Below are 25,677 nucleotides of genomic sequence, written 5' to 3' on the forward strand. Positions count from 1 at the left end.
AAAGGTACTAGAGTGCGATTAATTCTCAAAAGTGGGATGTTGAATCAACTTTAAAATTGAATTATGAGGGAATCAGTATTCCTATAGGTCCTAATGGTTCCTACTCTAAGCTCATATACCTTGATGGTACCATTTACAAAGATTGGATCAACTCTAAGTTCACTTTTGTGCATAAGAGCATTTTGGTAATTACACAAAGTTGCACAAGGAATAGTGAACAAGGTGTTTGGATTAGGCTAATTAATTAATTAGATAGTCCTAATAGGTTAGTTAATTAATTAGAACCCCTTTTGGGCTAGATTAAGTGACTTGATTCTTGGCGAGCTCAAGTCACTTAAGACAATAGGGAACCCTATAAATAACCCCTTAGGGGTTAGGGTTTCTAGTTAGTCGTCTTCCACCTCCAAAAAAAGAGAGTAAATGTTTCTTCCCTTCCAAAGCCCACCCTTTGGAATGACAACGTCATTGTTAGAGTCATCAAGCGAAAGACTTTGGGTGTACAAGGCCTCCGCAGACTGTAGGTTTCTTCTTCACCACGTGGATTTGGTCTAGGAACATACAAATCCATGTATAAGTCTCTTAATCTCTAGATTTGTATTATAATATGGTTTTTGAAGTCATTATTTTCGACTATGTTAGATTTATAGAACCCTAGGGATAGATGCATGCACCCTATGAGATCCAAGGCTTGGGAACGGAATATTTTGGGGTTCCTAGAATCTTAATCTATTACATCATATTATGCTTTCTAAGGCTAAATCCCAAAAACAACAACATTTTTATCTAAATTAATGGGCTACGACTTTGAAGTTGTCTATCATAGTGGTAAGGAGAACAAAGCAACTAATGAACTTTCCCACATTCTAGAAAATTCCAACAATGTTTTAAACCTTTTAGGTGCACAGCTAATGGCTTTGTCAAGTCTTATTTCTACTTAGCTTGATACATTGAGAGAAAAGTGGCAACAAGACGCTTAATTATAGTCACTAATCGATGCACTTAAACTTAATCCACAATCCAAGCATGGTTATAATTGGATAAATGTTCAACTCAGGTACAAAGGTCACCTTGTCTTAGGCACAACTTTTTTTCTCAAAAAAATACATGAACAACATGACAATCTCATTGGTGGACATTATGGGGTTCATACAACTTATCATCGAATCAAGCGAGGGTTTTGTTGGTCAAGATTAAAAGGAGATGTCCAACACTATGTTGTTGAATGTGATGCTTGCCAATGCAATAAATTTGAAAATGTAGCTTCTCCAAGCTTGCTTCAACCTCTCCCAATTCCTACCAGAAATTAGAGAGACATTTCAATGGACTTCATTGAAGGGCTTCCTCATTTAGCAAGGAAGGATGTCATTTGTTAGTGGTTGTCAACAAATACAACCACTTCATCGCATTAAGTCATCCCTATTTGGCCAAGGACATTGCTAAACTCTTTGTGGACTATGTCTTCCATTTACATGGCATGCCTACTACCATTGTCAGTAATAGAGATCCCGTCTTCACTAGCACCTTCTAGAATACTCTTTTTGAGCTATAAGGCACTAACTATGCATGATTTTTGCATATCACCCTCAATCGAATGGATAAACATAGGTTGTTAATCGTTGCTTGGAAAATTATCTCTATAGTATCATAGGTGATCTCCAAAAAAAATGATTTTATTGGCTTGCTCTAGTAGAGTGGTGGTTTAACACTTCTTTCTACACAACCACTAAACTTACACCATATGAAATCATTTATGGCCAATCTCTTCCTTTTTTACCAATGTATACCCAATTATTTTAATGTAGCAACTGTTGAACAATAGTTGAAGGACTGTAATGCCATAATGTGGGTGCTAAAAGAAAATTTATAGAAAGCTTAACATCATAAGAAATAATAAGTTGACCAACATCATTCTAAAAGATCCTTTGATGTGGGGGATATAGTGTTTCTTCACCTCCAACTATATCGAGAATGTTTTGTTGCATTCTACAAAAATAAAAAACTTTATCCCTGATTTTATGGGCATATTCAAGTTCTCACTCTATGTTAGCTTTATTGCTTATCGTTTATTGCTACCTCGTTGCAAAATTCACCTTATTTTTCATGTTTCTTGCCTAAAGAAGAAGATTAGCCAATAATTAGTCACGAAACGCAAGCTACTATTGGTTAATGAAAATAGACAAGTCTTGTTTGAACCCCTTGCAATTCTAAATTATCGTGTTATCAAACATGACAAGTACGTAAGACTCAAGTCCTAGTTCACTTGTCAAATTCATTTCCAAAGAATGCCATAGGGAAGATTTGGAACCACTCAGCTGCCACTTTCCTCACTTCAAACCTTGAAAACAATGTTCTTCCAAGGGAAAGGGAATCTTATGTACCTTCCTAAAAATTAAAGGTTAGGGGAAAGGATTTGAGAATTGATTGACAATCCTAATTTTAGGATGTTGCAATTAGGCAAATAAATAATGTCTTATTGCTAAGATCATGGGCATGATATGCTCTATTTTTTGTTATTTAATAGGTATTGTAAGTAGGAGGGAAAATCATTTAGCTATTGTATTTCTTTCTAAACTTTGAAAAAAAAAATGTTCTATCAATTTTCCTTTCTTCTTGGGTTGCATCACACTTTATCAATATCATCCTAAGGTCTTGGAATAGAACCATCCAAATGCCCCATTAAGCCTTTTGAAATTTCCAAGAAAATAAATTTTTCCCATTCAATTTAATAGACAAAAATTTTCATTTCTCTAATATTTTTAACATGGGATTACCCAAGATGATGCACAAATTTGATTCAAACTCTTAATCAAGAATGCAAACTAGGATATTAGTTGCCCATGAACAATTATCAAGCTCTTCACCCAGGAAACAACACAAACCTTGCCATGATTTTATTTAGGATCATTTTTCATCCAAGCCAAGCTCTAACAAATAACGAAGGCTTAAATTAAGAATTTTTCTGGAATGATGTCTCTTTCTTAGAGATAGTCTTCTTATATCAAGAAGAGAATTTGTATTAAGTTTAAAATTGAAATCCGGTATTTGAAATTAAGATATATTATGAAAATTCTCGAAATCATGCAATCAAGTATAGAATTAGATAGAATAAAATCGCCATCGTCATGCCGAGCAATCTACCAAGAGACGAGCTTTGACAACAACAACAACTAAACATTGCCCTTCCTACAACCTTCCCATCAAAAATCTTTCAATTGTCTGAGAATGTTAAAACTTCCACACATATTCTGGTATGTGAGTCATCCATATACATTAAACAATGTTGCCAAAACCAAAACTAGCCAGGCAAATATTCAAGGCTAAAAGGGAGAGAATTTAATAACAAGATGAATGGAGCTTCCATGGAAAAGACACAATATTATAGGAGCAACAATAGTTTCATCACCTTCCTGCTCCAATAATTCCATGGAGCATTGGTTCAGAGATATTTACAGGGGAAGGCGTTGGATTACTTGTACCCTTATTAGATGCAAAAGATGTCGGATTACTTGTACTCTTATTAGATGCAAAAGATGTGGGATTACTTGCACTCTTATTAAATGCAGAAGAAGTTTGAGTATCTTCACTCAAAAAGCTACTCGTAGCATCATTGAAATCCCAATCTGTTAAATAACTGGGTTTTGATGCAACTGTGCTTACTTCAATGTCTCCTGCAAGCATTGCAACAACCCTCGACATGGTTGGCCGCAACACTGGTGATGCTTGGGTGCACAAGAGAGCCACTCCTACTACTCGTATGGCTTCATTTTCATCAAATGCAGTTAATCTTGGATCAATCAGATCCAAGCTTCGGTTGTTTTCATGTAAAGCCCATGCCTGAAGACATTATCGAGATATAATTAACCACAGAGGAAGAATGAATTATCAAACAATGTTATTTTGGAGAATATTTGAAAAGATCATAACATTTTTCCATACCCATTCAAGAAGATATATCATTTTGGCATCCAAGCTATTATCAGTATTTGGTCTTCCACTCAGGATCTCTAGAGCAACGACTCCAAAACTGAAGACATCAGCCTTTTCTGTCAGGTGCCCGCGCATTGCATACTCTGGTGCTAGATAGCCACTAGAAAATTTACATGAAATGACTTAGTTGAGGTCAATCAGATGAAGGTTTTTTTGTAACACTGACAAGTTCAACAATATAAGAAAGGGATTTGAATGTCACTCTGCCTGACATTGAACCAAGCAATTCATCTTATACTTTCTCTTGCTCATGATATTGGATTTGATCCATACCAGAATAAAACATGAAGAAATAAAAAAACTGGAGACATTAACTGATAAGAGTATTTTCATTTATCATAGAAGGGTAAATAGCTCAAACTCAGGGAATGGTCAAAGGAGATTTCTTACATGGTGCCTGCAATTCGGGTGCTGATGTGGGTTTTCTTGTCATCATACAACTTTGCCAATCCAAAATCAGATATCTTGGGGCAGAGGTCTTCATCCAGCAAAATATTACTAGCCTTGACATCTCGGTGTACTATCCTTGGCCTTGATTCTTCGTGAAGATAAGCTAATGCTCTTGCTGTTGCCAAGCATACATTGAAGCGGGTTGGCCAATCAAGATGCAAATTGTTTTTCCCTGCCAGGATTGGTACCCATTTGGTCAAAAGCTTATAATGAATAACAAACATTCAAACACCAAAATCAAGCAACAAAGAATAGTTTTAAAATTTTGGAAAATAAAGTTATCATGAACTTGCTTACATGAATCCATACATTCACTTGAACTTATGAGGTCATATTAGGCTCAGGAGTGGAGGTTACTATTTTCTCCCCATTCAAATAATAAGATGCATAAAATCTTAATTATTTATTTATTTTTTTTAACACCTTTTCTGTTTCCAGAATTTTCTCAACCACCATTAATTGCAAATAGAATCAGTTAAATTTGAGACTTTCTCAAGGAGGAAGAAAAAATTTTCCAAGGGTTCATGGATGTGCAAGAAGCAAATTAGTTTGAACATCTTCATACCAAAGAGAGAATGATCAAGGCTCCTGTTTTCAAGATATTCATAAACCAGGAGACGTCTGTTTCCTTTGATGCAAAATCCATACAATTTCACAAGGTTCCGATGTTGCACTGCAGATATGGTAGCAATCTCTGTTATAAATTGGCTCTTCCCATGTTGAGACGCTACTGTAAGTTCCTTTACAGCTACTACCCTCCCATCAGGAAGAGTGCCCTATAAAACAACTAGGATCAATCAATCTTTTCATTACCATGCAAAGAAAATGCATCATACATTATATTATTGACATGAAAAAATCATTTTACCTTGTAAACAGATCCAAATCCACCCTCCCCTAGCTTATTTGTGGCACTAAAATTTTCTGTTGCAGTTCGCAACTCAGCATAACGAAAAGTGTTTGGTCGAGGGCCTACTCCAAGAAGCACTGCAAATTCATGTAAAATAATCAGTATTTTATGAATTCTAGAAGGGATGCGGATACCACGACAACAAATATCAATGGATTTGCATACAGTGGGATGAATCAGGCTGGTATATTCATTCTACTAACTGGAAAGTAGCATCCTAGAAATAATAAAGAAATCCATTTTCCCTCATTTTCAAGAAGTATATTACTTAGTGCAGAGGACTTTGAAATTCATTTTTGAGAGACACTAGAAATACACGAACATTTTGAAGCAATTATATTGTACCTATATCCTTGTTGAGATTCGATGCTTTCCATTTCACGTAAAAAACTGCACATATAATAAGTATAAAACTCAGAATCCCAATGGCAGCTACAATTCCAGCAATCAAACCAGTGTAGCCCTTCTTTGGTGGAGTAGTTGTTGGAACTCTTTTCAAATCTGAGCAAATAAATCGGTAACCAGTTGTTAGCTGTGATTAGCAAAATGGAACTCTATGTAGAACATATCATATAGGTGAAAATTAGAAACTATCACTCAAGTGTGTTACCTGAAACAACACTGAGGGCTGAAATGGATGGTCCATAATAACCTTCAAATGGTATGCAGCAAGTGCCCTTACCAGCCCAAAACAGGTGAATTTCAAGATAGTTCTGTGACACAACAGCATTGAATTTTCTCTCTATTGCTCTCTCAACCCCACCTGCCTCCTTTGTTATGTCAAAGTCCTTTAATTGAAGAGTTCCCTGTTGTACAAGTGAAAAGAGATCAAAATGGATTTTATTTATTCTAAAAATATTTAAACAGGACTTTAACAAAAGAAATTTCATACAAGTGGAGAATGGGATTTCAAATCCATGATGGTTTAATTTTTGGTTTGTACTACAATTCTTACCTGAATATAGATATCAAAAACACGCCTTCCTATACTTTCCCAAGTTTGTGCACTTTGATCTTTAAGTTCCATTTCTGCAAATTGCAAACTTACAGTGTAATGTCCATTCTGCAGACCGAGGCCATAGTATCTAAGTGAGCCTGGTGATATCCTTGAAGTCTTGAAAAGTTCTGGGTGGTTAGTCCCACTAACTTCCGTCTTATATGCAATTCTATCACTATACAAACCCACATTGCTAACTCCCCAATTCTCTAATCTGCTTACATAATACGATGTTGAAGCAGTACCAGTGGTAATTGAGTTATCAGCCTCATATACAGTGCCATCGGGTGTTCTCCACTCTGGCCCACCACACTTGATTGAGACATTGGTATCTGTAATACATACATACATACATACATACATACATGAATGAATGAGAAACTTAGTCATTGTCGGAACACTTACTTAAAAAATGTGATTTTATTTTTATTTTATTCAAATTCATTTCATTGAAAAAGAAATATTAAGGAGTTGTAACTTTCTTAGCTAAAGCAATGTAACAAACTTGACATGCCAGTGAGGAAAAAGTACAATTTAGTGGTTATGATTGATAAAATGAACTAAATACGTGCCTCCCAAAAGTGCTCTAAAGTGTTTAAGTGGAAGCTTATCATGATGTTTGAGACATTTGAGTAAAGTGAAAACAATAATAAGAATTACTAAAAAGTGAAAACCTAATTGATGGTATTTCCAATTTGACATGGTTAATAACAAAGATCAACTTGAAATGCATCAAATTTTTACATTTGAATTAACCATAACTATAAATGCAGATTTTGAGGATATGAGTATATAAAAAATTAGGAGTGTATTTCATTTTCTAAACTATTAATTTCCTTCTTTGACAGATTTACTTAGATGCTTTTATTTTTATTTTTTTCTTTTTGTAAAAATTAGGACCACATAGCTAAAAAAACTTTTCCCATAAGTTTTGATACCTCTATTCAGAAAAGTAATTCTGCATATGGCAATTGTATCATAACCATAGAAATTAACTTGGCAACATTTTTAGAACACCAAATAAGGTTGAGAACTTCCGTTGTGAATTCAGATAGGACTAATATTGGCTAGAATGATTTTAGAAATCTAATTTCTCATGAAAACAGAGATGGCGGTCCAGGTTGTTTAAAATTTAACATCAGTGTCATATTAAAATTTTCAGATCATGCTTTAGATTGAACAAATTTCTTTAATTGGGGTAATCCTTAAAAAAGGCAAATACCATTTTAATATTGGTTTTATGTCTGAGTTATTTTCTTCTCCTTTTTACTTACAATAAATATGTGTTTATGTAAATGCATTCTATTCTACAGGTTGTCAAGATCAGGTCTTAATTTTTTACATGGTCTTTGACTGCTTGGCTAAATAGTTTCATGTTTTGACTTCCCATTGAAAGTTTACTAGATTAATTATGAAAGAGAGAAATAAGATTATGTTAAGAAGTTAGTCCATCATGCAAACAAGTGAGTCTACTAGCCAATTTTATTAGTATGAATCCGTATCTCAGCATTCAGTCTTGTTTCAGGGTCTTCATGGGGCATACTTTTGTTAGCTCAATGACATCATACATACAATTAACAGTTAATGTGTTATTAATTTCTGTTAGAATGTGTGATATACATTGTGAGCCAAAATCCTACAAATTTAAGCTTTTAGAAAAATTGGTTATTCAACATGGCATCAGAGCCTGTTTGGCAGGAGGTTATTTGTTCAAACCTCACTATATGTTTATTTCTCAATTTATTAAGCCTAAAAAATGCTACTTTATTTCCCCAATTCATTAAGCCCACGTGTAAGCCCAAAGAAGGCTACCATAAGGGAGGCTGTTAGAGTGATTGATATACATTATAAGCCCAAATCCTACTAGTTTAAGCTTTGAGGAAAATTGGTTGTCTAACAATTTCAAGATGATTGCTGCAGCTTTTTATAGGTAAAGGATGAATTAGATCATAAAACACAGAATATGAACTGTTTAACAAGGAGAGGCAACAAACGTATTCCACCCAAGCTTGACTATCACTCACATTTTTAGCATACTTTCCAATATATGGGCAATGGTGTTTCTACTATTCATTTTGCTGTCAAATTAGGAAAATGTTATTCTTTCAAAGTTCCCAGACTTCCTTAGTCCAACTGATGTAGCAGGATTGCAACTGAAAATATAGTCTTGCTTAAATAAAGAAATAAATAACTAAAAAAGAAATATATAATAGAACAAAGTGGCTTACAGGGTGGAGGATCCCTGTTGCAAGGAAAGTTTCTTTGAAGACATTCCAATCCTTCAAAAATACTGCAAGCACAAATTGATAATAATGCTCATCTATATTGGAAATTGAAATAAGTACACTCTATTGCAGAAACCAAACCATTTTGCTTCTCATCTATGCTATCTTTTATGAATGTCTTGCTTTAGATAGATAAAACCTCCTACAACTTACCTGCGGTTTGTGCTATCAAATGTCAAGTTATTGGCCACTAAGTTCCTGCACAAGTTCCATGCAGTGGCCGCTTAGTATTATTATTGGTAGTGAAACAACTTCTATCATATTCAAGCAAGAAAAACTCAATATTGATCACTTGTTGGAGAAACTAGTTTACAATTACACATTAAACAATATATGATCTTATGATATATTAACTTTACAGTTTAAAACATTTAGTGTAGAATGTAGAGGTTTTATTGGATTTTCATGTAGTAAAATAAGAAGTCGATTTATGACAACAGAAGGAGAATTAGTATTTGATATAAAGAAATGGTTCAAATAAAGCAAAATGAACTGGCAAACAAGTGTCAATGTCAAAAACTATTTCTCGACAGAAGCAGTATGACATGTCAATATATCTGTGATGAAAAACAAAAATAGTAAAATAAAAGTTTTAGATAGGTTATCACCGCAAAAGCAATAGATCTTAAAAACAGTATAATTAAGTTCTAAGAATGATAGTTGTGCTCTTTAATTTCATAAATCTATTAGTTCTATGAGTTGATATTGACATGTTTTGATGTTCACTATTCCAAATTAGACAAAGAATAACAGGGTTTAGCTCTTCTTAGATCATAAAACTTACAGGTGAACAATGTCATATCATCAACTACAAAATCTACAGATCAACTTTCCACATCAATCCCTTCTTGAAATGATGCAACAACAAGAATAGTTAGATGAAACCTTTCTGCTAACATGAGATTTCAAATCTGTTTTGAAACAAGTTGTCTAATAGAAATAGAAAAATAATTTTAAAATTTTATTTTCATATTTCACTTGGGGATTTATTAATGAGAGAGAATTGAGAAAACTTGTTGGTCCAAGTAAAAAGGTATGGTCAAGCAGTGAGAAAGATAAAGGAAATGCTCCAAAAAAAAGGAAAAAGGAAGAACAAGGGAAGCTAAGAAAGAAATTTTAGTTGGACAACATAAATCTGAGAAGAAAACATAAATGTATGTTCGTTGCTGGCTAGAAGTCAGAAATTTCACATGGTTGGTGGATAATAAGAAAGTAAATACCAGTGTTGTAAGGCTCTCAGCTCAAATTGCTGGTTTTTGCTGGAGATTGGTGAGATTGCTAATCTTCTGTTTCTTCATTGCCCTTTTACTTCTAAGATTCAGCAAAAAAATATTTTCTTTTAGCTGAGATTGTGTGGTTGTATTGAGAGGTGCTGCAGACTGGTTAATGATCTTATTTCGGAAGTTTGAAAGAAACCCTAAAGAGAGAGTACTGTGGAATGAGCAATCATTCCTTAATGGGTAATCTGGCTACAGAGTAGCCCAAAAACTTTTGAGGATAAGTGAAAATTCATCAATGATAAAAATACCAATAAACTACTAGGAGAGAAAGTTTGCCTCAGGGATGTAACACCCAAACCCCAATGATGCAGAAAACTGTAAGGTCCCACAGATGAGGCAATTAGTAGAAGAAACCCCTCAGCCCAAAGAAAGCAAGAGATCCACAAAAGAATCTCCACCTTGGCTAGTATTCTTTAAAGCAACCTTGAAGAATCTGTAGAGACCACCCCCAGTAGCTTTAGGTTTCTAATTTGCACATGTACAGTTGTGTCATGTTTTGCCTACTTCCTAGCAATCTACAAAAAAGTCAACCTCATCTCTTCTATACTCTGCCCCTTGGGAGACTACAACCTAACCTGTGATAGATTTCCAACATTCTCACCTTCTTGATCCCCAAAGCACCTGTTCTACCCTTCAAAGCCTTGCCCTTTTCCATGTAGAGGCAACCACTGTCTAGCATGGCCAAGGATAATAAGTTTATCTTAAACAACATAACCACCCCCCATCACCTAGAATAACCAGAAAGGCCAATGGGCATTCTAATTTTTCACAGTGACATTTCAATGCCCTTAGAAGAACCACCTTAACCCTTGAGGACCATCATTGCAAGGTACATATGGTTAAAACCAACCATCAGTTGCTGTCATATGAATTCTTTGTGAAGATACTATATCTGATGACTTTTTATGTTTGCCTGTATCCCCTTCTTGCCATTGTTTTAGTATACTGCACCTAGCTTGCCTGTCATGGTCTTTCTAGTGGCAGTAGAACCCCCACACATCCTTGCATGGGATTTTGACCATTTCATCTTAATTGATGTCAAAGTCTCTTCGACCTGTTGAAATATTATCATGCCTGAATTGAGATTGCCACAAGGTACCCAAGGATTTCTTTTGCACCTTGCTTGCTGATAAAGCAACAGTCAGTTTTCATCTTCTCAGAAAAAAGAGTAAGGAACTAAGTGGTCATTTGACAGAGGAAGTGACACCAAAAGAACTAGTTTCTATTATTCATTGAGTACAATAGATTCATCAGGATGACAAACATACTAAAGCGATATAATAAATATTATTCTACTATTATTTTGCCTTTTTATATACATCTTGCTAAAATTACTTCCTCGAATGCAACTTGTTCATAAATCCTCCACCATATAACAAGAGCTCTAGTTTGCTCCATATATCCTTTCTTTCTCCTCATTAATTAAATTAGCAGTGATGCCATTATAAAATCAAGTGAAAATGTGCTAGAAGTCCTTCCAACTCTTGATTGGTTATCTTCCCTAGTCTGTTTGTTTTCCTAGAAAAAAAACTTCTCCAAATCATATTGTACAAAGACATTTTTCATTCTTCTTTACTACAATCTGAAATTGTACTTCATGATGAACTTTCCCACCTTGAACTTATTCTGGTTTCTTCACTATATCACATGAGAGTTATTAAAACCCAATGTAACAGAATGGAATACATAAGCAGCTGGTCTGGAAATTGGAACTATGTCAACATCCATAGAAGAAAAGGAAAACAAACTCACTATAAAAGATGAGGCCTTGTCAAAAACAACTTATTATCTACACCCCAGACTGCAATATTTGTCTTATCCTAAACATTCCTCTAGTGAGTATTTTATTCCTGGATTGATGACAAAGATGAGTTCATAAAATGTGGTCCCCCCTTTCCACTTCCCCCTTCCCCCTTCCCCCTTCCCCCTTCCCCCTTAAAAAAAAAAAAAAAAAAAAGCTTCAAGGCCAGATTTCAATCCTACTAAAGGTTGCAGGGTTCTATCAGAAAATAAAGGTTGTTACAATGTCAAAAGTCTATTCAACGGATAGGAGAACAAAAACAATAGAAACAAGTACAAACAGATACTTCATAAACATTACATGACAACAAAAAAAAAAAAAAAAAAAAAAAAAAACCATTTACATGCAAAATGGGATTGAGATATTCTTAACCAAATATTACTAGTATATATATGAGGAAAGAAACAACTCTACATGAATTGTTCAGGACAGTATTTTATAACCTAAAAAATCAAGATGAAAAATAAACAGAGAACACGTTTCATAACTGAAGGAAATGAAAAATAAAGAGACATACAATTGTAAACCTGACTTTAGCCATGAAGGAAAACTTCCTGATAACTCATTGTATGACAAATCTCTGCATGCAAAAACATATTAGCTGAGTTAGAATGCATAGAAATCACTATCAAATTAGAAAATTAAAGAATGTTACAGAAGGATTATATAACTTATATGAAATGTCTGTTTGTCACATGCTGAGGACAAGTCAAAAAGCTTGTCCAAATAGAAACAGCATCAGATCATTTTTTCAAAAAAACCCAGAAGGTTAGCAATTCAATCTACAGAATTCCTGAGGACGAGTTTCAGCATCCACAGTAACTGCATCAGTTTTTTTTATTTTTTATTTTTTTTCAATCTTCTAGAAGAAGTACTTGAATTCTAGAATTGGCCCATTAAAGAAAAGAAGTCAGTCGCATGACTGATAATAAATGATCATCTCCAGTAAGTTGTAGTGACAAGAAGAAAAGGGGGAAAATAGACATAAAACATGCATACATGCATGTGCAGACACACATTCACCTTCTTCCTTACTCTAGACAAATTTACTTCAAAACTCCAAAGCACTTCAAAATTTTGGGTACTCAAATAATTTGTTTTGGTTAAGGAGATCTCATATAGCCATTGGCTCTCATTGCTGTATTTTGTACTTGGGGATTGGAACATATGCTAACCATTCTTTCCTCCATTACTCCTTGATTTTGAGTTGTTGCAGAGGTCATTTTTAGTAGCAAGGTTCTACTGGTGTTTCTATTATGAAGGTTATACCTTTCTAGAATTTTAGTAGGTGCTGGGATTGGGGGTGGAGAAGCAGCCCTAGTGACCTCTGTGCATCATGTTATTTGACTGGAAAAGAGTGTCAAGATCATTGAGGATGATAAAAGATTAAAGACTAAATTGTGGCAAAGATATCTATTTTTTTGTGTCTCTTTGGATGTTCGTTACCATGGGGTTCTCAAGTGTTCCCTTTAGAATCATTTTTGTGGGATTGGAATTTGATTTACCTCCCAGTTAGGACAGTGATGGACATAGTTTGTGTGCTCCACCAGGTGGTATTTTGAAGCTTAATTTCAATAGATGCTCCTTGCACATTCTGGGTCAAATCAATATTAGCAAACTGATGCAGGATCATAGGGGTGGGATTATTTAATCTCTCTTGAAGTGGGGCATTTTTATGTTAATTATTGAAGGGGAGATCCTTGCTTCACCTTGGGTTAAAAAATTGAAAGGCAGTTTGGTCTGACTAATATACTGGTCATGAAAGATTGATAGTTTTGTCTTTGGGACTAATTTTCAGAGGTCAGGTTATATATATTATATGTTCCTGCAAATTCACCATTTAAAAAAAAAAAAGGAATTTTCCTGTTTTTCATTCACTTGAACAAGTTCTTTCTTTTATCTAATAAAAAGCAAACATAGTGCCTTATAAGATACGGGCTGTGAAATGCTTGTAGATCCAATTTAACATATTACTAAAAAACAAGGGCTTACATAGTTTGAAGTTGTTCACTTTTTTGGGCAGGGAAAGTTCCAGAAAGTCTATTGGTTCCAAGAAATCTGATCACTGAAACAGCAGTTGAAGAAAATAGAACTGTCACGGAAGTATCAAAAGCATGATCTGCAAGCCAAGGAAGAAAGGGCTTATTTGATTCTTACAGGGAAGTGAGAGAACTCAAGTTGAACAAAGCATCCGGGATTTCACCTGTTAAGTTGTTGAAACTCAAATCCCTACAAGAGTAAATAAAAAAACAAAGAATAATACATAGACAAAACAAAGTCTGGCTGATATCTTTGTCATTTGAGGAATAAATGTATGTCATAACTTACAGTGTTTTTAAACTTTGAAATTCTCCAATATAAAATGGAATACTACCAGATATCAATGAGTTTCTGAGAACTCTGAAAAAAAAAAGGGGATGGTTAAAGTCAGTTAATGGAGGTAAGAGAGGAAGAAAAAAAATAGAAACAAAAGAAAGGAATGAAGGATTATCTTACAGGTCAGTTAAATTCTTCATTTCCTTGATGAAATCAAGAGATGAGCTCACATTGGATAAATCACTTATTCGCCTACAAAGTTACTCATGAATGTCACTGGAACTGATCCTTTTGCATGGGAGAGAGGGATCCAGATGTTAAATTTTTTAACTAATTATACAGTGAAAACTCACAAAGTGGTCAATGAAGTCAATTTAGAAAAACTTGATGGTATTGGACCTTCGAGAGAGTTCCCTTGAAATCTCCTGCAAGACCATTTGAGAAACTTGCCACTGAAAACAATATCCTCACTAGGCATATTTGTCTCAGAATATGACTAAACTCTGAAGAGAGCTACATAAAAAAATATGCCTTATCATCAAAAGAAAGTGTCTTGAAGGTAAAATTATTATTATTGTTTTCTTTTAGCTTACAGAGACTCAAGCTTTGTCCAGTTCCCGATGAAGTCTGGTATCTTTCCTGTGATAGGAACATCTGTTGCAAACCTGAAACAAAATAGATGACTCACACTAAGCTGGGGAAACATAAAATTCATTAATGAAGAACCCGTAACATAAATAGAAAATGTGACGACACTGAATCTTTCTTACATGACTACCATGTCTTGAAGTTTAGCAAATGTAGAGGGTATCTCCCCACTCACTCCACTGCTGTCAATGTAACTGTTCAATTCATAAATAAAAATTTCTTTAACTTTCTACCTATTCAGAGAAGATTAATTAAATCATCTATTATTTTAACACTGACATACAAATCCACAGACAAAAATAAAAGCAACAACTTACATTTGCTGAAGTTTGACTAGATTTCCAATTTCTGGAGGGAGAGTTCCAGAGAAGTTATTTGAACCAATAGACCTGAATGACATAAATAAAAAATGTATTTACCACAAAAATAATCAAAATCAACATAGGGTATGACAATAAATGTCAACTAGTTGTATCATTTAGTTTGTTAAAAAGTTTATATGACTTCAATAGTTTCTAAAAATGCCATATATCTAAGAGAGTGTATTCTCATTTTCATTTCTTTTTTCTCTTCATCGGTGCTTCTCACTTGTTTCCCTACCCCAAAAACTCTAGAATTCAGAGTGATGCAACTTGATCCCTTCAGAACTCCTAGGCAATACCCTAACTTTTAGTCTTTTATGTTCATTTTCTTGGAGACAAATCCTAATATTTTTTTTTTATTTACAAAAACTAATCAATATCCTTGAAAAAGGAAAATGTTCTCAGAACTTACAACATTAGAAGTTCCTTCAGATTTCCAAGCTCCTTAGGAATGGTCCCAGAGAGTGCATTATGCGAGACTGACCTATTCAGACAACAACAACATGAGAAGATGAGAGGATCAAGAAACGAATCTTAGGAGTTATTGCAATTTAAAGTTAATTGGGAAGCCTTATTTCTTTTTAATTAAAAAAAAATACACAAGTACTACAATTACATATCAAAATAACACTGAAATAGGATGATTCCTGTCACATGGACGGAAAACTTATAGAATTGCATCTGTGTTTCACTAGAAGGGAAACAATTATAAATAACTGAGGATATATCCACAGTTCCTTCTTGTTGGTTAAAAGATAAATAGGAACGTTTATTCATGGTTGAAGAAAAATTTATGTGCTTTGTTAGTGATAAAGTCCAAGGACAGAAGTAGGCAAAAGCAGTCCAACACACAGTAAGCTTATAACAAGAATTTCCCAAGCACTAAGATGGTCTTGCTGCATTTGGACCACTGGCTAAGCTCTTAAAAGCTTTAGGTTCTGTTTGAATCACTTAAGGTATTAGGAAAAGGGAAAAAAGTAGGAAGGAGTCCAAAATTTGTTATCTGGTTTACCATGGAAAACATGAAGGAGAATTAAATATGATGAAAATTAGTTAGAAACTCATGCATTTCAAATTCTTTAATCTTTATATAGGAAAGAAAAGTAGAGAAATAAATTTCGAAAAGTATGTGAGAGAAATCTACTAACTTCAAATTTATTTTTTATTGTCTTTCCCTTTTGTTTCCTCCCAGATTTCTACTCCATTGGTTTTCCTCAGACTTTCCAAGATCTAAACAGAGCCTCGGCGAAAGCCTTATTTTAAGGATAAACTTGGACTAGATGCCCTTGAATCCTCAAATGCACATTAGATTAAGTGGTGCTACTCATTGTGTAGTAAGGTGGTAAGTTAAGATCTTAACTGCTTAAAGGGCTTGTCCAATTTGTTTCACCAGTTTACAAGATTATATATCTATGCACAAGACTTCACTGAGTTCATTGAACATTTTTCCCCCCCTTAAGAAATGAGGTGAGAAGAAGCACTAAAAAAAATGTTCTCCAACAAATATAAAGGTTCCTTAATAGGAAATTCCGATATAGCTATTTTGAAGACAAGCTGCTATACATTATAACATAGGAAAGGAGGTATAAACAGGTTTTGTAAAATATCAGCAGACATGAAACAACTCATGCGAAGAAAAGGCAAAGACCTATTTAGATGTGTTTCACAATGTTAATAAAAAATACAAGCAGTTTCACTTTCGTGTTAATCAATCCACTTCATTTGTTCCTAACTGCACAATGACCTCCAAATTTTATTCAGAATCCTGTGGCTAGATTTCCTTTTATTTAAGAGTCCATTAAAGAATATGGAATTCAAATGAGGACCAACAATTGTGTCAGAGTACTTACAAATAAGTCAATTGAGATAAGTTTCCAATAAATGAAGGTAGGGGACCTGTGAAGTAATTCTTATCGAGCTTCCTGCACAAAGTTTTAAAAAACTAATTAACAAGAAATTTTCACACATCTAGCTTAATAGCCTAAGCACAGGGAATAGTTCTTACAAAACCATGAGATAAGTAAAGGCCTTGAACTCCTCTACAATTACTCCCCTTTTGTTCAAAGCATGTACTCTCCTGAAAATATTATACATACACAATTAAACTTAATTTTAATAAAATTAAAGATTTTGGTGCTGTTCCAATATACTTATGCTTTGGTTATCAAATTTTTATGGCATGCTAGTAGACACATTCAACTTGAAAAGTTTCCACATACAGCTGAGTGATGTGACAGGTAGTGTTGCTATCATAACTGCAGTCACATTTGATAGCAGGACTATTAGCCTCACTCTCGAATTCAGTTCCATTAATGGCAGATCCGCTACATGGCTCCCCACTAATGTTCCACAGTGGCACAGCTTCTATGTCCCATTTTTGGAATAGAGAGTTCAATGCTTTCACTGTCTCAACAATCACACCAAACAGTAAGTAATGCTTGCACTCGAAATCAAATCATCCTAAACAAATTTTATCAAAGACTTATACAAAATGTTAATAAATTTTGATGTGTTGGAAAACCGAAACTGACATGGAAAGAAATAACTTTGTAAAGCTGTAAATTAGCTATTAGTTGTCAATCTTTGTATTTTTAGGAAAATAATTGTTAGGAGTAATTCTTTCCCTTTAATCAGTGATTTAGTTTCCTGCTTTGAAGGATTTGTATATGTTGTAAACTCTATAAAAGAATAATCTCAATGAAAGAAAATTATTCCCGTGAAACCCTATTTTTCAAGTTGGTATCAGAGCAAGCAATTGGCTTGCCAAAACCCTCCTTCTTCCTCTCTTTCAATCCATGTTCTCTCTGAAACCATGTCGGATATTTCAAACTAGTCCACTACTATTCCTCAACCTTCTCTGAACAATCCCATCATCACTGATTCTTCAAAAATCAATCGTACCACCTCGGCAGATTTCATAGGTGTTGAAGAGGTCAAGGTCTTGCCAAATCCGCTTCAAGGAGTTGAAGTACTTTGTGACGTTGTCCTCCCCTTGTCATATCTCACCGAGTTTGAGGGTTAATTCAAAGATCTATGATTGATTCCCTAGATCAAAATACATCTGATTTACATTCTCCCAAAGCTCTTGTGTTGTTGGATAGCACATGTAATTCACTCTGTCCAAATCACCACGATTCACTTGAATGGTGACAACTTTCTGAGATGGTCTCAATCAGTTCAAATGTACATCAGAGGACGTGGAAAGATGGGCTACCTAATGGGTGAAAAGAAGGCTCCTGCAGTGGATGATCCGAATTATGCTATATGGGATGCTGAGAATTCCAAGGTGATGACATGACTTCTGAATTCTATGGAAGAAGACATTAGCTCTAATTACATGTGCTATCTAACAACACAAGAGCTTTGGGAGAATGTAAATCAGATGTACTCTGATCTAGGGAACCAATCACAGATCTTTGAATTAACCCTCAAACTCGGTGAGATACAAAAAGGGGAGGACAACGTCACAAAGTACTTCAACTCCTTGAAGCGGATCTAGCAAGACCTTGACCTCTTCAACACCTATGAGTGGAAATCTATCGAGGATGGACGTCATCATAAGAAGACCATGGAAGACAATCGGATCTTCAAGTTCTTGGTTGGCCTTAATGTCGAGTTTGAAGAGGTAAGGGGGAGAATCATTGGAAGACAACCCCTGCCTTCAATTGGTGAAGTTTTTTCAGAAGTTAGAAGAGAAGAGAATCGGAGGAATGTGAGCAAGAATGGACCTGGAGTTGCTATTGAAGGTTCAACCTAGGTTACCACGGGTGGAGGCTATAATAAAGCCACTGCGTTTCAGCGCAAATCAGATGAAGGACCACGGGTTTGGTGTGATTTTTGCAACAAGCCTTGCCATACCCGTGAGAACTGTTGGAAAATCCATGGGAAACCTGCGAATTGGAAAAGAAAAACAGGTGACAAACCAGACCAAGCCATTATTCCTACTACTAATGAGGCTAAGACCAGCCCCTTAACCACTGAGCAAATGGAGCATCTTCTTGCACTGCTGAAATCCGACTCGACATCCGATACTCCTAGTGTTTCTACGGCAAACACAGGTAATGAATTATATGCTCTATCTTGTCATTTTAAATCTACTCCATGGATAATCGATTCTGGAGCATCCGACCACATGACCAATTCCTCAAACATGTTTGAATCCTATTCACCATGTCCTGGAAATAAAAAGGTTAGAATAGCTTATGGTAATTTCTCATCTATTGCAGGAAAAGGTCTAATAAAAATCTATGAGGGAATAGATCTTAAATCTGTTCTCCATGTTCCTAAACTTACTTGTAATCTCTTGTCTGTTAGCAAATTATCTAGAGATTCTAATTGTTGTGTTATCTTCTATGAATCCCATTGTATTTTTCAGGACAGGAGCTCAGGGAAGACAATTGGCAGTGCTAGGATGATCAATGGTCTCTATTATTTCGAGGATAATTTACATAGTAATAAAATTGCTCAAGGACTAAGTAGTATTAGTTTTCTTTCTGTTTGTAATCAAATAATGGTTTGGCATTGCAAATTAGGTCATCCTAGTTTCTATTATTTAAAACATTTATTTCCAGTGTTATTTCAAAAGGTTGATCCTTTATTATTTCAATGTGAAAGTTGTTTATTGGCAAAGAACCAACATAAAACTTACATTCCAAAACCCTACTATGCATCAAAACCATTTTATCTTTTTCACAGTGATGTTTGGGGACCTTCAAAAGTAACCACAATTTCAGGAAAAAAATGGTTTGTGACCTTTATAGACGACCATACACGTCTTTGTTAGGTATATTTAACGAGGGAAAAATCTGAAGTCGAAAGGATTTTTAAAGAATTTTACAGAATGATTGAAAACCAATTTCAAACAAAAATTAGTATTTTGAGATCTAATAATAGGACTGAGTACTTTAATAAAATTTTGGAAACCTTTTCAAACGAGAAAGGAATTTTACATCAATCCTCATGTTTTGATACCCTTGAACATAATGGAATAGCTGAACGTAAAAATAAACACTTGTTAGAAGTAGCACGGGCTATGATGTTTTACATGAATATTCCAAAATACTTACGGGGGAATGCCATACTAACTGCTTCATATCTAATCAACAGGATACCTACAAAAATTTTGCAGTATACCACTCCTTTGGAATGCTTGAAAAAGGTATTTCCAGAATCTCGAATTAATTCTGAATTACCCTTGAAAATATTTGGTTGCACTGCATATGTACATATTCCAAAAAGGTCAAGATCTAAGTTAGACCCAAGAGCATAAAAATGTGTTTTTTAGGATATACTCCTAATAAAAAGGGTTACAAATGTTTTAATCCCCTTACAAAACGTTTTTACGCAACTATGAATGTTTCCTTCATGGAAAATGTCCCATATTTTACCAAAAATTTACTTCAGGGGTAGAAATTAGTGGAACCAAATTTTTGGGAAATTGTTGAACCTTTGCCTAGTGTAATTCTTGATATCTCTCTTGAAAAAGAAAATAAGGAAACTAAGCCTACTGAATCCAAATTTGAAATTGGTTTGTTAGAAGAAGAAATACTACGAATAAAAAAAAATAGAAACAATCTTGAGCCTGTGGTTTATTCAAGGAAAAAAGTCCCTAGAAGAAGTAAAGACCAATCGATCATCCCAACACATGGTCAACCGAAAGCCCTGGGCAATGGCTCTCTAAATGCCTCAGGTAACCCTCCTTCTGTTCCTACTCCTATACATGCTTCTTCTTCTCCTGTTACTGATCTAAGTTTACCATCACACTTTGATACAAGTCTAGAAATATCTGCACCCGAACTTGGTTTAGGATTAGGCCCAATTGTTCCTGCACAGGACCTTGACCTTGATCTCCCTATTGCTCTTAGAAAGAGAACCCGAGCTTGCACTAAACATCCCATTGCCAAATATATCTCCTACAGTAACCTTTTTGACAACTATAGAGCATTCACTACAAATATTTCAAAACTTGTAGTACCTAGAAATATTTAGGAAGCACTAGATGAACCGAGTTGGAAATTGGTAGTGTTTGAGGAAATGAATGCCTTAAAAAAGAATGGCACTTGGGAGGTTGTAGATTTACCAAGGGAAAAAAAAGTTGTAGGGTGCAAATGGGAGTTTACAATAAAGAGTAAAGCAGATGGAAGTGTTAAGAGATACAAAGTCAAACTTGTGGCAAAGGGTTTTACTCAAACCTATGGGATAGACTACCAAGAGAACTTTCGCCCCCGTAACTAAAATAAACTCGATTAGAGTTTTGTTGTCCCTTGTAGTAAATTCCAATTGGCCCTTACACCAATTGGATGTTAAAAATGTCTTTCTTAATGGAGACCTAGAGGAGGAAGTGTTCATGAGTCCTCCACCAGGTTTTGAAGAAAGTTTTGGAGTTGGGAAAGTGTGCAAATTGAAGAAGTCCTTATACGGACTTAAGCAATCGCCTAGATCTTGGTTTGAGCGCTTTGGCAAAGTAATAAAGCATTATGGATATACTCAAAGTCACAATGTTCTACAAACATTCAAATGAAGGTAAAGTAGCCATCTTAGTTGTGTATGTTGACGATATTGTGTTAACCGGAGATGATTACAATGAACTAGAGAAGCTGAAGGGGAAATTTGTTGAGGAATTTGAAATTAAGGACCTGGGGGCATTAAAATACTTTCTTGGGATGGAGTTTGCTAGGTCCAAAGAAGGTATTTTTGTAAATCAATGGAAGTATGTTCTTGATCTTCTTGATGAGACAGGTATGTTAGGATGTAAGCCTGCTGAAACACCCATAGAGCCGAATGTAAAACTGCAGCCTACAAAAGCCAAGAATGTGAAAGACCGGGATCGTTATCAGAGACTTGTTGGGAGATTGATCTACCTATCCTATACACGCCCTGACATGGCATTCTTAGTGAGTATGGTTAGTCAGTTTATGCATGCGCCTAGACCAGAGCATTTTGAAGTTGTTTACAAGATTCTAAGGTATCTAAAGGAGACACTAGGTAGAGGCCTTCTGTTTTAGTCACAAGGACACCTACAAATTGAAGCCTACACCGATGTAAATTGGGCTAGAAGCATAGTGAATCGAAGGTCCACCTCTGGGTACTGTTCATTTATAGGTGGCAACTTGGTTACGTGGCAAAGTAAAAAACAAAACGTGGTTGCTAGAAGCAGTGCTGAGGCTGAGTTTAGAGTTGTAGCTCATGGTATTTGTGAGATTATGTGGATGAGAAGATTACTGGAAGAGTTAAAGATGACAGGTTCATCTCCTATGAAGTTGTATTGTGACAACAAGACAGCAATTTCAGTAGCTCACAATCCGGTTCTCCATGATAGACAACGGATTGGTTTGTATGACTTATATCCCTACCGAGGAACAAGTGGTTGATGTCTTCACCAAAGGACTACACAAGAGACAATTCAATTTTCTAGTTGGCAAGCTGGCTATGGAAGATATCTTTAAGCCAGCTTGAGGGGGAGTGTTGGAAAACCAAAATTGACATGGAAAGAAATAACTTTGTAAAGCTGTAAATTAGCTATTAGTTGTCAATCTTTGTATTTTTAGGAAAGTAATTGTTAGGAGTAATTCTTTCCCTTTAATCAGTGATTTAGTTTCCTAATTTTAAGGATTTGTGTATGTTGTAAACTCTATAAAAGAATACTCTCAATGAAAGAAGATTATTCCCATGAAACCCTATTTTCCAAGTTGATGATAAGCAAACCAAAAGGAAATTCAAAAATAGAAACATTTTTCACTTGAGGTTGGTCCAATTAGGATGAAATGGAGTCATTTTAATTTGAATGAAACAAAATCATAATTGAATTTTCTTTTTCATAAGATTTGAATTTATATTGGGCCATACAAATAAAAATTTTGGTATAATAACTTCATTTTTTATTATAATACATTATGAATAATATTTTATTATTAAAATTGCATTTAAATAGAAGAAAGTACATATAATATAAATTTGAAGTAGCTTGATTAAAAAAAATGCATAGATGATGTTGGAATTAGATTTGAACTTAGCTTAAATACCTATTTGTTAATAAACAAATTTAGGAGAAGAAGATTTTGCCTTAGGAGTTTGTTAACAAAGAGAAAAATAAGAGAAGAAGAAAGAGAAGGAAGAGAAGAATGAGAACCATATTTTAGGTATATTACTAATATTTAAGTGCATGTGATAATAAGATTTATATTTTAAGGTGGATGTATAAATAGAAGTAGAATGGATTTGTAGAGATATTAAGTGGATGCATATATAATCTCTCAATTCATTCTTTTTTTTTTTTCATAAAAAGAAAATAAATTAGATGCACTTCTCCTTTTTTGCTTCATTCTCTCTTCATCACTTGTAACCTAAAATCTTTAAAATTAGACTTGCTTCTCTAAATTTCTTCTAAATTCTCTAAATTTTCTCAATAGGCAAATGAATTCCAAATTAAGCAAGACTTGTCAACTCTCAAAATATTTTGGAACTCACAAACTAATTTAATCAATACTAAAATTTTATAAACTAAAACTTATCAAGAATGACTTTTTTAGTTTCTTCTTTATACAGGACTATTATTTTATGGATTTTCTCATTAGGAAAATGAAATTCAAATGAAGAGAGATTTAATGCGTTGGACTCATTAACGAGTCTAATAATTCTTAAAAATAATTTGAAACTCAAATACTTATACAATGAATGCCAAAAATTCATGGAAAAAAATTGGTTTAGAATGATTCTTTTTTTTTTCTTTTTTTTCACACAACGAGACAAACTGACTCTAAATCAAGTGAGAGTTAATGCATTGAATTTATTAATAAGTTTATTAATTTTAAAAAATGATTTGAAATTAAAAAACCAACCTAATTAATACCATAAATTAACATACTATAGTCTAAAATGAATTTGTTGTTTCTCCTTTGCACATAATTATATTTTTATGAATTTTTTCACCGGGAAAATAGCTTTAAAATAAATTTCAAATTAAGATAGACTTAATTTGTTGGATTCATTGATGAATATAATAATTTTAAAAAAATAATTTAGAACCCAAAAATAAAACCAATAAATACCATAAATAATGAACTAAAACTAGGTTAGAATGACTACAATTTTTCCTCTACACAGAATTTCATTTTTTCAAATTTTCTAATGGATTCAAAATCATGTAAGACTTAATAATTTAAATTGTCAATAAGTTGTATTCAAAAACTGACACTATTAATATTAGAACTTCCATAACAAAAAAAAAATGACTTAGAGAACTTTATTGATAATATGAACACATAAGGACCAAACTTGGTTTATTTGTATATTTAAAAAAATGAGTTCTATATATTTTTTTTAATTCATTTTAAATAAAATATTAATAATCATTATTTTTAAAAATATTATTATTCATTTTTATTTAAAAATATATAAATACACCTTTACTAAAATGTTAATATCCATATTCTATAACATCAACTAAAACAATATCATTCTTTTTTGGAAAAAAAAAAACAATTTCAATGATTTTATTATATATTTTATCAAACACCCTTCTAGAAAATAACTAGAAGTATCCTGCATCCCACTAGACCCGTTTGTTCTCTACCTTGAAAACAACTTTAAAAACCAAGTTTAAGAAAACACAACATATTATTTTCTATTTTTAGAAATTTAAAATATTTATATCAGCACCGCCAGGCTATTGTTCTTTTTCCTTTTTTAACATTTAGTATTTGGACTGAGATCTAGAATCATGAATAATGCAATGGAAAAATTGCCGAGCCAAACAATATTTTTATTACCAATTAATAAGGCAATAATTGCCACCTTTTGGGAAAAAAACAAAAAATGAATTAAAAATAAATAAATATATAATATTTATAGAATAAACTATCCTACCCACCACTCCACATCACCGAGGGCATGACCTGAGTACCTAGAAATTTTCAAATTTATTTATTACCTTATGATTATTATTATTTTAACTGTATCATACTTTCCCAATTCACATCTTTTTTGCAGAGCATCAAACCCAACCCTATTTCAAAATTGAAAAGCTAGCACTTCATTTCTACAATGGAGTATCCTTCTGTTTCAATTCATAAAAACTATTAAGTTTTGAGGGGTTGCAGAGAAGAAATTGAAGATGAAGAAGGAAGAATGAAAGCAAAGACCCAGAAAGAGTAATAGCCAACACTTGCAAAGTGATAAAATCATACACTTCTGGGCATGCAGTTTCACTTACTTGGATCTACAACAATGAATTAAGAAAGAAGGAGAGAGCGAAAGAGAAAAAGAGATTGAAGATGGGCACGTACCTTCGGATGGGTGTAAAGTGGCATTCTGGGCGGTGGATTTCTGAAATGAAAGGATATACAGAAGGAGGATGAAGGAGAAAGAAGAGAAGAGTGAGGAGAGAGCCATTTGGGCCGCCGCAGCTTCAACTTCTTCCTCGCATCTCAGAATGTAGAAGAAATATACAAGAAAGGAAAAGAGGAAAAGATGGGAACGGCAAGTCGCAGGTAGTTAGAAAATGACTGAGGTCTAAGTTGACCTTTGGTGCGCAGCCAGAGTATTAAATAACTATCACGTGGTTTACGGGTTTGTGATTCAGGAAGAGAGTCCGGAATCACAAAAGAGAGTTCGGCCGCCCGCCCTCCGTATGCACCAATCCAC

The 25,677-nt window shown here is 34.2% G+C and overlaps 1 protein-coding gene across 4 annotated transcripts; it reads right to left on the reverse strand.

Annotated features, from left to right (window-relative positions):
• Window positions 1-3,180: 3,180 nt before the first annotated feature.
• LOC100259563 (probable LRR receptor-like serine/threonine-protein kinase At1g56140) lies at window positions 3,181-25,677 on the reverse strand. Of its 4 annotated transcripts, XM_059740339.1 has the most exons (25): window positions 25,320-25,410; window positions 18,765-18,926; window positions 17,256-17,439; window positions 17,042-17,113; window positions 16,887-16,958; window positions 15,449-15,520; window positions 14,992-15,063; window positions 14,797-14,868; window positions 14,620-14,691; window positions 14,380-14,451; window positions 14,207-14,278; window positions 14,039-14,110; window positions 13,868-13,939; window positions 13,703-13,768; window positions 12,228-12,290; window positions 8,783-8,827; window positions 8,573-8,634; window positions 6,303-6,676; window positions 5,958-6,153; window positions 5,693-5,848; window positions 5,306-5,424; window positions 5,003-5,213; window positions 4,378-4,609; window positions 3,937-4,087; window positions 3,181-3,834 (listed from the first exon to the last, which is right to left on the reverse strand). In XM_059740339.1, the coding sequence occupies exons 4-25, from the start codon at window positions 17,047-17,049 to the stop codon at window positions 3,400-3,402; spliced, it is 2,766 nt and encodes a 921-aa protein (XP_059596322.1). In that variant the 5' UTR covers window positions 17,050-17,113; window positions 17,256-17,439; window positions 18,765-18,926; window positions 25,320-25,410; the 3' UTR covers window positions 3,181-3,399. The 4 variants fall into 4 exon arrangements, with proteins under 4 accessions (XP_059596322.1, XP_002272816.2, XP_019077978.1 ...); XM_002272780.5 differs by lacking the exon at window positions 18,765-18,926 and having other exon boundaries at window positions 25,320-25,677; XM_019222433.2 differs by lacking the exons at window positions 17,256-17,439; window positions 18,765-18,926 and having other exon boundaries at window positions 25,320-25,421.

Source organism: Vitis vinifera, chromosome 10, assembly GCF_030704535.1.
Source record: "Vitis vinifera cultivar Pinot Noir 40024 chromosome 10, ASM3070453v1".
In the NCBI taxonomy this organism is placed as follows: domain Eukaryota; kingdom Viridiplantae; phylum Streptophyta; class Magnoliopsida; order Vitales; family Vitaceae; genus Vitis; species Vitis vinifera.